At 44.6% G+C, this 12,036-nt stretch overlaps 1 protein-coding gene across 1 annotated transcript; it reads right to left on the reverse strand.

Annotated features, from left to right (window-relative positions):
• Positions 1-4,439: 4,439 nt before the first annotated feature.
• Positions 4,440-9,486, reverse strand: LOC113017555 (uncharacterized). Its single transcript, XM_026160704.2, has 7 exons — positions 9,090-9,486; positions 8,886-8,983; positions 8,235-8,276; positions 7,892-8,143; positions 6,539-6,778; positions 5,995-6,231; positions 4,440-5,208 (listed from the first exon to the last, which is right to left on the reverse strand). The coding sequence occupies exons 2-7, from the start codon at positions 8,914-8,916 to the stop codon at positions 5,093-5,095; spliced, it is 918 nt and encodes a 305-aa protein (XP_026016489.2). The 5' UTR covers positions 8,917-8,983; positions 9,090-9,486; the 3' UTR covers positions 4,440-5,092.
• Between the last annotated feature and the right edge of the window lie 2,550 nt (positions 9,487-12,036).

Genomic DNA, 12,036 nt, shown 5'->3' on the forward strand with positions numbered 1-12,036 from the left:
CATCGAGAATGCCTCTGCGCGACGTCTCCATCTCAAGTGTCTCCAGTAGGGGGAGCCGTCTGATCATTTATTGTCACAGAGACATGTCACTGCACACACTCATGGCCACTTTATTAGGCACACCTGTTCCGATGCACGGCAGCCGCTCTGTGCTTGTGTACCTAATAAAGTGGCCCTGTGTGTGAACCCACAGTCACAGGAGACGAGTGTCTGATATGTTTGGTTTTACAGACGAGAGAGAACACAGAGGGAGAATCTGTGAAGTCAACATCGAGGCCCCACTGAGATGAAAGAAGAGCCACTGACAACCACAGACCTCAGTCTGACCACAGTGGCGTCTACATCCTTAGACACAGAGAGAGAGAAGTAAACAGAGGTCAGTAAACACATCACAGAGGTCATTGAGAAGCAGTGCATGATGGGAAGATGAGTGACACAAACTAGAAGCGCTCTGTCACAATCTGTTGAGAAATCGTCTAAGCCTGGTCGGCAACCTGCGGCTCTTTAGTCCTCAGTGCGGCTCCGCGTGGTTTGGGAAAATAAATGAGAAGTATTTAGCTGAAGTGTTTGTGTGTATATATGTTTATGTTAGCTCCTTTTTAACTTGCAGTTCTAAATTGGAAGATTATTGTGATATTGAAATATAAAAATAAAATTATATTCTATTATTCTTTCATCGCTCAAAATAAGCGTCACACTCGCGGAAGCCGGTGTAGCCGCCGAAGCGCCTGCATTTATCGAGACTTTCAACCCCAGGTAGGCCAGTTATGGATCTTCGGATCCACATTATGTCAGCAGCTCCACCGTGAACTGTGTTAAAAACAAACAGCGCTCACGCCTCACAGACGACAGCTTACAGTCCTGCGTAAAGATGAAGTGCCTTCGTACAGACGCTGTGCGCAGAGGTTCAGGAGCAGAAGTCCCGTTGTAAACATATCACGGCAGACCCGACGATGTTCGCATGAACGCGCTTTTCAGCATCTCTTTATTGACCACTTTTCACACACGGTTGCTGTACGCACACAGCCGGTGTTAAAGCTCACAGACCGACACAACAGCAGAGACGTTAAGGCGGCGAGGCGTGATTGCAGGTGCCGCTCAGGTGCGTCCACCTCCCCTGCAGCGCTGCAGACCACGCCCCGCCACACACATTAACCAGGTAAATACATATTTAGGCAGAATTTTGCAAAAATCTATTTTTTTTTCAGCAGCATACAGCTTTTTTCCCCAATATTTTTTTTAAAAGTCAGGTCAAGGCTCCAAAAGCCCAAAGGCGATATAAGGGTGGCTCACAGCAGTTTTTAGTTCAGCTTTCCTTTAATTACATAAATAAAATGTAATTTTCTCTGTAGCACTTCATGGATTTCATAAGCAAAAAAACACAAAGCATAAAGGTAAATAACAAAGTGTTATCTTCATGTTAGATGTCAGAAAGTATTTGTATTTGTCGTTGCGTGGAAACCAGGTCCACGTGGCTCTTTGGGTCTTAAAGATTGCTGATCTCAGCTTTCGTTCCCCGTCCGACAGCACACATTTACTCTGACACTGAAAGTGAAACTGGGCGGATGTCAGACTGATACCACACATTTCTTTTAAAAGCTGGTGTTTTCTGTATTAACCGCTGTGGTCATGTGGTTCAGCGTGGTCACTTCCGTTCAGTTCAATTTTATTTATAAAGCGCCAAATCACAACAATCGGTTGGGGCGAGAGAGGGAAGACAGGATAAAGACATGCTGTGGAAGAGAGACAGAGATTAATCAGTATGATTGATTGCAGGTAGAGTCGTGGTCTCTGAGCTGAGACTGTCTCCGGTTTGTCTCCTCTGCTCAGAGCTGCAAACTCCTCAGAGCAGCTCTGAAGCTTCAGAGAGAAGAAGCTCCCTAAGAACCCCTAAGGTGGTGTGAAACATTCACAGCTGGATGTTTTTAAGTGACTCTTTCATGACATTAACACATGTGAGGTTAACTATAAATCTCAGGAGTGTCTATCAAACTCCTGAGATGTGTTTGCTCCTGTTCACGGCTGTCGCTGACTCTGAGCCTCTGTAATAAACCTCCAAGGTCTCCATGTGTAAAGAAGTCTTCGTGCTGCAGTGAATCTGACCCTTAATGTTCTTCTTTAAGCTTCAAACACGTGTAATGAAGAAAGCTTGTTTATATGAGCTCCATAAAAACATCAGAGCAGGTTGAGGTGGCGTCCATCTCTGAACACTGTAGTTTGAGCATTCATCATCAATGAAAGCTGTTCCTTTGTAATTGTCACGGTCCCCGTGTCTCTCTGGTTGGCCCACGCTGGCTACAGGTTTTGTTGTTGTTAGTTTTTGTCTCTCCTCCTCCTCTCTGCCTGGGTGGAGCTCATTATGGGCTCTCACTCTTGGCCCACGCACCCCTGTGGATGGTGTCCACCTGCGGCTGATCTGGCTGATTTCCCCAGCTGCTATTTAAGGCAGTGGCACAGAGCAGCTCACCGCTGGAACGTCGAACCACCTGAGTTCGTGCTCGCGGCATATTCAAAGAAGAACCGCTTACACGTGTTTTATGTTGTGGAACTAACCTTTGACCTTCTGTCTGTAGATTCTGGACCGAATCACCGGATCTGTCCAAGTGGGGCAGTGTGTGGAGTGTTGGAGCGAGTGCGGCTGAAGAGGAGTTCGTGTGTGCGGAGGAGCGGTGGCGGTGACTGAGTGGAAGAGGAAGCGTGTGTGTGGATTCCCCCCCCCCCCCTTCTCTCCCTGGAGCCCTGGACCCCCTCCCAATTCACTGTACATATATTTTGCACTAAGGTGATCCCTATTGTAAATAAATCCCCTTTTTGTTTCCTTGAAAGAACTGTCTGCGCGTGGGTCCGTTCAGTAGCCATGACAGTAATCCTCCAAACCAGCTTTCCATGACCTCGATGAGATCATCAAGGTCATGGAAAGGTGGGATAGGCTGTTGTAGTTTTATAACTGTGATGTGTGTGTGGTTGTAATTACATACAGATCCATGCTGTAGTTTAAACTGGTCCTTATACCTGAATTTATTGTGTACCCACAAAGGAGACTCATTAAGCTAATTAATGATGTAGGGCTGACTCGTGCGCAGCTGTTTTACATAGGTTAACTTTTCTTTATTGTGCATTTATTCCCGGTCTCAGTGCACATTTATTTAGAGCTGTGAGTACACCTCACTCACCGCTCACACTGAAAACACGCTCTCCTCTTTCTGCACATTCACAGTTGCAGCTCATGTTTGTACTGCAGGTTATCAGACATGACCATTAATGCTGAAGCAAAGAAGATGTGACAATGACCGATAGTGAAACTGAGACACTGCCCAGAGAAGTGGATAAGAGGAAACAAGCTTTATTTACTGATCTCGGTTCAGGATTCTGGTCAGACGAGACACAAAAACACAAACCAAGTGTTAAAAACCACAGTTTGTTTACAAAGTTTATAAGTAGTACTCTGTGTTTTATAAATGTGTATAAATACAGCTCAGTGCATGTCTTATCAATCTTCTATATACCATTGCTGCTACTTAGTTTACCTTTATAAACACAGATGTGTTGTTATGACTGTGATCAGGATTATCAGCAGCAGTAACAGCTGATATCAGCAACTCTAACAGTAACATGTCTGTATTTATGAGTGACTCAGCAAGGAAGCGAATACTCACTAATGTTTAATGGTGTAACTTTATTATAAAGTGCTGCACGTGGTTTATCTGTGAGCTCTCCGAGTCAGGTGCGTCTAAAAAGCATGAAGCAAACATTTAGAAAAAAATGCAACTAAAATGTAGGTTTTTTAAATTATTTGTTTAAATAATTAATGAAAATGTGTTCAAATGTGTTAAACTGAATGTTTGTCAATCCAGTAAATGTTTCCTTTAAATGGAGCATTTTATAAAATTACATAGAAAACTAAAGTTTCTGGGTCATTGTGGGCGGCGATGGTTTAAAATTAGTGTCAGACTGAAGCTCTGCTGGGTTTTCACCGTAGTAACAGTGAACAGAGTGAACTGCAGGAGTGTAAGAGACTCGGGCTGGAAACATGATAAAGTGTGAGAATGTAAGAAGATCAAAATGATGCTCAAAGAGAATAACAACATCATAACTGTATCGTAACTGAGCTTTGAAGAGTTATACTTGTTTGCGCTTGTCTCTGAGTCGGTTAGGTTACAGTTCACCCTCCGGTCTGTGGGCAGTTTCACGCATAATAGGAGTTAAAAACCATGACGAAGTTAAAAAAGTGTTAAATAACAGATTGTGTTATTCAGCTGATATGTGCCCACTAATAAAAGCAGGCTAACTCTAATATTAGGGTACTCGTCTGGGGCGCATTTAGGAATTTAGAAAATGCATGAAGACAAAACCGTGACTCATAATTACATCAAAGCTCAACTAAACTAAAGCCTCCTCTGAATAATTCTGTAGAAAAAAAACTCAACAAAAGTCTAGGATTATTTTAATATATCATTTTATTTTTTTCCAATATTGTTTCAGTTGTTTTAGTTTAGTTAATTTTACATCATGTGATGAGAATACTTTCTTCACAGCTGGTTTTAGTCTTGAGTTTTAGTTTCCACCCTGTGGCTGTGTGACTCCCGAGAACATGACATGACAACACCACAGGAAGCTTCCCCATCAGCTGAGCTGTAACATCCTCCAGCTGTTATATGGCTGGCGGATGTAGACAGTACAGAGAAAATAGTTCCAACATTAAACTGTTACAAGGTGTAAAGTTAAACATATACAGATTGAAACGTTATGTTATTAGTAAAAGTGGGAAACCCTCTCTGGGCTTCACTGTTACAGCAGTTTAACCTCCAACATCAGACGTTCATCTGTGAGCCGATACACAAAAGCTGGGATTCAAAGAGTCAGCAGGAGAGCGAGCGGAGAGCAGGGAGAAAACCCTGGACCCTGAACAAAGGCGTGTCCACAGTCCGTGACAGGTTTCAGTAACAAATCTTTCAGGAAGTGACTTTGAGGAGCGGGAAGAAACCAGTATCACATGTGCAGTCTGAGAAATGAGAAGCTGGAGCTTCCCACACAATGGACGCTTCCCTCTGCTCATGTGTGATGAAACGTCAGCGGAGTCAGAGCAGCAGACTCATTCAGAGTATTCAGAATCCTCGAAGAGCGCGCACTCAGCCGTGAGGTCAACCACCGCCTCGTAGTTTTCTTCAATGCACTGGGTCATCTCCACGGAGACGGGAAGTCTGTTTGCTGTGGGCAAAGCATCGGGGTGAATGTTAGTCTCCACACATATACATACAGTCCTCAGTGAGACATGCTGCACCGCGGGCACCATCGTATGTCCAAGTTGGCCCACAGCAGGCCCACAGTGGGCAGCTGTGGGTGAACTGTAGGGCTGTGACTCATTACCGATGATACAGGACAATGGGTTTTAGTCTTTTAGTCTTGTCTCCATCATGTCTTCCAGCTTTGGGGTCTCCAACTCCAGTCCTCAGAGCTACCGTCCTGCAGCTTTTAGATGCATCCTTGTTCCGACACACCTGAATCAAATGAATGGCTTGTTACCAGGCCTTTCCCTAACTCGATGAAAAGCTGAAGAGGTAATTCAACCATTTGATTCAGCCGTTTCTCTGCATTAAAGCTACAGGACAGTAGCTCTCAAAGACTGGAGTTGTAGATCTCTGCTTTAAACCGTGCAGCTCTGGAGGTCTGTGCAGCTACAGATCAGGCGTGTGCACCTTTTACTGCACCAGGTCACAGTTGAATCGATCACAATCAGGTTCCAACTTCTTAAAATAGTTTCAGACACTAGAAGCTGTTACCTTTGGTTCTTGTCTGCTGTTATTTGGGTGTATAAAGGTTAGTATGTGAGCCTGACCCTGGTTAAGAGCGGTGAAATATCAGATTAAAGCTATGGTTTGGCTTTAGCAGTCCGGTTACTGTAATAATTAAAAAGGCAGTGCAGACGTTTGTGATTTTACAGTCAGAGCTGCCAGCAGGACAGCAGCAGTGATGCACCTGTGTGCAGGTATCTACCTGAGCGCCTGGTGGCCAGCCGGTCCAAGCAGATGGACAGCAGCAGGCCGGTGGTGATGGAGTAAATACAAAAGGCCAGCAGGTGGGAGAGGAGTCTCAACACAGGCACACAAGAAGGAGGAGCAGGAGGACGAGGTGAGGAACAGTTGGTGGGAGGAGGAGGAGGGGGAAGAGAGGGGAAGGGGGACATGGTTTCACGAGAATGGACAGATGATCTGACGGAGGTCGTCGGGGGATCTGCAGGAGAGATAAGGAGGCGTCCTCAGTTCATTCACTCAGGGTTCGATAGAAAGGCTCAATGGGAGCGGTGCAGCGAGGCTACACCACAAACACAGGCTTTCATCTCCATCTATTAGTAATAGATGCTGAAGAGGAGCGTGCTAGTTATTGCATCATTATTGATCGTGATTATAACCACAGTCAAATCTCAGAGTGATGAATTCTCTGTCTTTGCTCCACGTGCTCTCCATCGAGGTCAAGGACATTAGAAAAACACAAAAGAGGCCCAATTTATGATGACAGCAAATGATGTCAGTGTTCTGACCTCTGACCCTCAGGTAGCTATGAGCAGATGATCCACTCAGATCAGTAGCACACCAGTAGAAACCCTCATTAGACTGCTGCACGTTGGAGATGGTGTGCTCTTTATTTCTAGGTCCAAGAAGACGTCCACTGTAGAAGAAGTAAGCTGCCACTGTTTCACCAGTGCTGAGCCTGCAACGCAGAGTGAGATTACTTCCTTTTGTCACAGGAAGTGCCGGGATCTCCAGGATCACTCCTTTTTCTGGGTAAGAGAGACAAAAGTACACACATGTAGACTGGAAGCTTCTGGAGACAGCATGCAGGAGGTCAAATGATGACGCCATAGGACTGAATTCATGACCGTTCATGATCACAGACTATAAATGATGGTGTGGCCACTGCAGTCTGACCCTCTGCTTTTATAATGATCACTCAGAGGCATTTTCTTCTTGCTATGATGGAGAAAAACAGATAGCTAGCGTAGCTGTCAAGCTGCTTCCATAGACCATACTGATGTTTGCTAATCAGTGCTACATATCGTCCAAATTAAAACTGGCATTTCACTGAAGTGCAGCACAAACTTCTGAGGTATTCTGTTATTACAATTAACTAACCAGCAGCCATCCTATTGGTCCAAAAGCATAAACACGGTCCAGAGGTAACTTTGCTAGTAACCACAGCTGCCTGTCAAAGCCCCGTCACTGAAAGAGGCCACGCCCCCACCGATGACACTTTAATACGGTTTAAACAGGCGAGTAACAAAAACATTCTCTCCCAGTATTTTGCCCTTTTATTGTTATAAAGGGCAAAATTAGATTCACTTATTTATTTATTAGATATTTTAACATGAGAGCCTGTGAGGGCTAACGCCCTGCTGGAGCCTCTAGTGGACATTACGGGAACTGCAGGAACTTTCAGCCCCGCAGGTCGATGGCTGTTCTGTACCACAGTGCAGCAGATTTAACACCATCTAGTTTAGTGTAGCAGTGAGTTCTAAGTACTTAAGTATCTCCTAATTACAAGTATTTTAAGTATATCAATGTTTTCTAGCCTAAAAAATCCAAAACAATATGAACAAAAATCTGAGACATTAATTGAAACATATATTAAAACAATATGAAAGTAAAATTCAGACAACGTGTCATTTGAAGTATAAACTGGATTCTTACGGCTCATCTCCACATTGTTGATCTATGGATCAAGCTGTTATTCACACATTCAAGGTGCTTTGTGCTAAATGCACCTGCACCTGCATATATATAAAAATAAATATATGGTTGTACTTCACCTGTCACAGGTGGTCCTGATGCTGTAATGCCCTTAAATGTTCAGAGCAACTGTGAAAAAAAAGAAGAAAAGAAACAACTTACTTTACCTGAAACACTGATGGTGACGTCATCACTCTTCTGCCCAGAACTGGTTTCACACCAGTAAATCGCTGTGAAGGTTGTTTTAAAGTCCTGAACACACAAGGACTCATCAAGTCTAGTGAAGTCTGCTGCTGCTCCACACTCATCAGTCTGGTTTCCTCTGGTCCTCCTCACCGTCCATCCATCATCACAGCTCAGAGACACTGGAGAGGATCCGCTGAAGACCTGCTGAAGGTTTGGACTGACAGACAGAGACACTGGAGGACACACAAACAGACAAACACACAGAGTAAGTGTATTTGTGTTCTTGTTGGAGTCTCACTGATCGTTTTCACATCATCTCCTCACCTGCAGAAACAGTCGGTGCAGACAGCAGCAGCACACACACACCTGCAACAGGAGGAAATCCACAGACTTGAGCTTTTTCTCACGTCCACAGAGGTGTACACTAACAGACTGTGGCAGACGTCCACAGATCAGGAAGAAGATTGGACCATCCGGGACAAAAGACCGATATTTTCTTGGTCACCACATTCCTCACTATAAAGCACCTGAAGTACTGCTGAATCATCACAGCCTAATTGTTTTCAGCTTTTAGATCATTGTGTAAGTTTCCTCATACGGGACAAAATATAAAAACTTTAAAGGTTTCAAAAACCTTCCAGACTCCCAGTTGCTGGTTTTCTTTCCTCATTTGTAATATTTATTGCGTCCTTTGTTGTTTGTGTCTATATTAAGAATAAACATTTAAAAAACAAGCACATCTTTTACAGAGACCCTGACTCTAAACTACAGACCCTGCTGAACATTAAACATTTCTGATTGGATTATTTTCTGGATTTACACAGAACAGAAAGGAGCAGACTTCCTGTTTTCTCCCCCGACAACACGGAGTAAACTCTCAGGATTCATCCAGTGTCCGTCCTTTACCTGGAGCTGGACTCACTGAGTGGGTGAGTGGGTGGGTGAGTGGGTGTAGGATTGCTGTGTGTGACTCACCGGGGAGCAGAGCCACAGGTGCAGTCTTCATGGTGTCTGGATGAGCATCGAGGGTCAGTGTGAGCTGCAGACTTTCACTTCAGCTCTTTCACAGCCGCCTGTTACCACATTAAAGACGGAAGCCTCAGTATAAGGAGGGGTAACAGGAGCAAAGGTCTGAGCTCTCAGCCAATCACGTTCAAGTACGGCCTTCTTAAAACTGACCTGCAAACGCTGCAGTTTAGAAATCCTTCGCAAGCTGTGTGAGTCTATCAGAGGTCCTTCAGTCAGTCTGAAGAAAACACAACAGCTGAGATTGTTAGTCTATAAACAAACTCCACCACAGTCACATGACGGCAGCGTCGCCACCTCTGAGCTAATGAGTTCCTGCAGCACAGAAGCTCCTCACCCGCTCACATCACCTGCCTGAGTTCAGAGGCTTCTGTTTGGATGCACACACAGAGCTGCAGACCACGTCTGACCAGCAGTGACTGGTTTGAATGTGACCTCCAGCTCTTCTACTGGACCTCTAAAGTGGGTCTCGTGTCCAGAACGAGTGTTTTTAACTCTCAGTGGCTCGTGTTGGACAGGAGATATGTGAAATGCGCCGGAGTGATGTTCTAATGCAGGTGGTCGGAAATAAGAAGTAAAACAAGCTCACAGTGAGTCAGTGTGGGTGAGCTGTGGCCAGGACAAACCCACAGTTAGTCCACGTGATCCCACCTACATTTTACTAAACCTATAGGCCTTTATGTGTGAAACTGCAGGGGCCCTGTGGGTGATAACTGTGGGTTTGTCCTGCCCACAGCTCACCCACACTGACTCACTGTGGGCTCAGGAGGACACGTTAGCCGGGGCATTATTATTTATTATAAAATAAAAGATGAAGCCAGAGAAGATGTTTTATTACACGCTCAGAAAATCGATGCTAGGAAGAAAGACAGAAGGAAGGTCAGGAGAGGAAGAAGAAAGCTTGGATTTAAAGGGGAGGATGCTCATTTAAAGCTTTGGTGTGAGTCCTCGTGTTTAAATTACGTTATGTTTGTTCACACTGTGAAACCTGCTGCTAAACAAACTGAGGCAGACTGACTGTGTTGTTTAAAGTCGTCTGCAGGTTAGTTTGCTGCACTGTGATTGGTTTAAAGCTTCCTCCACCACTTCAACCTCTTCTCTGCCCACTTCCTGTTTCGAGGCAAAGTCATCCTCCTCAATGTAAGAAACAGGACAGATATATTTTTACATTTTCCTTCTCTGCTTGTGTTTAACTTACCTGAGTAAAGCTGAGAATCTTTATTGGAAATATAATTTAGACTGAAACGAAGTTTGTAATTCCATCTACTGATGTTATTATATTAATATGACACGAGGTCCAGTTGAACAGTAGTATCTGTACTTCTGCTTATGTACAGCTTGTGTGTACTTTGCCACCTCTGCTTATTTTCCTCTGTTATTGAGCCTGTCGCTAGTTAGCTAACATAAACTATGTAAGCTATTCAACCAACCACATTATGTCATGATGCGCACAAGATGGCGCTACACGTTTTTAAAACTTTAAGCTCTTATTTGTTAAATCCAGCTTCACAGTTATATCAGTTTTTGAGAGCAGGGCTCAGTGATGGAAATGAGCCTTTCTACATTTAAGAGTGTTGTTTCCACTTTAACGGGATCCTACAACTTTAAGTGGAGTGGACACAGCTCAGAGTACGAGAGCTGATGAAGCTCACGTTCACTTCACCATCGGCCTGTACAAATAACTGTCGATGTGTCAGTCTTCCATCAAATGCCAACGCTCAGCATCATCTACAGCAGCAGCTGATTCTCAGACTGAACAGGCTTCATTTCTGTCTCTTTCTCCCACCTAGTGGTCATTCAGTGGTACTACAGATGATACGTCCCTTATAGAAACACGAGGCCTGACTCAGTGTGGCGTCATAAGTCGCTCACAGCCAGTTCAGCTCTTTTAGTTTTGTGTTTTTGCAGTTTCAGTTTGTTAACAATCACAGAGACACTCAGTGGACACAGGAAGTGTTGACTTAAAGTTTTGGACAGTTTTCATGTTGCACATAAAGACTTAGACCTCACAGCGATGGGTTATTAGAAGTGTGCGTGTTCTGTTTTTGAAAGCTGCAGATCATCACTCCAAAATTCTTCATCCCCTTAAAGTCCTGCTGCTGCTGCTGGGAGGCAAGTCCATATGGCAGTTTACAGTTTTCATGCAGGTCACATTGAATGGTTTTATTTTGAAACACCTTGATGGTCTCCTCCATCCTGCCGCTCTGGGGTCAAACTGTGGGATTACCCGGGTAGGACGGTCTGATGTCCAGACCACACCCACAGGCCCTGTTCTGATGCGATCCTGCAGCCTCGATGCCTCGACTGCTCAGTCTGATCACGGGGCCGTTTTCTTCTCTGACGTGATGCTTCATATTCAGCTGGATCAGTGACGGATGGAGGCACTTTTACTGCAGTCACACAAATCCTAAACAGGGAGGAGAAAAGAAGATAACACACGGCCAAGACATCCGGCAAGTTAACTTCAAATACCTGGGAGTTCATCTGGATCTCAGCTGGAGAACACAAGCCAACAGTGTCTGTGCTCGGATCCATCAGATACTTGATAGAGCGAGGCTTCAAACAGAAGTCAAGCCAGCACAGAAGACCATTTGCTGCCCTCTCCCCTCCCTGATGGACATTTATTCCTCCCGCTGCCTCAGCAGAGCAACAAACATCATCAAGAACAGCTGCACCCTGGTTCTGACCTGTTCAACCTGCTGCCCACAGGTGCATCAGCACAAAGACCCACAGACTCAAGAACAGTTTAAGGTCTCAGTCTTATTCACAGAAGATGTTCCTGTAAGCAAAGAAACCATGATGCTTACTGTGAAGACTACAAAAGTTTGGTTTACAAATCCAGTGCCAGCAAATAGTGCGGAGACTGTAATTGACTGTAGATCACTGTAGTGGTTAACCGCACTCAGAATGATCAAAATAGAAAAGTTACAGATTCATGATTGTGCAGGAATGTGGGCGTGAACCAGAGCAAGGTCAAAGAAACAATAGCTCTATCAATAATATCTGTCAAGGGGCAGGTGAAGGTAGGTCTGCATCCATAGGTGAAGCTGCACCCACGATGTAGGAGCGCCAACAAGGAGGAGCTTCATCTGAAGCCCCG

Source organism: Astatotilapia calliptera, chromosome 3 (genome assembly GCF_964374335.1).
Source record: "Astatotilapia calliptera chromosome 3, fAstCal68.1, whole genome shotgun sequence".
NCBI classification, from domain to species: domain Eukaryota; kingdom Metazoa; phylum Chordata; class Actinopteri; order Cichliformes; family Cichlidae; genus Astatotilapia; species Astatotilapia calliptera.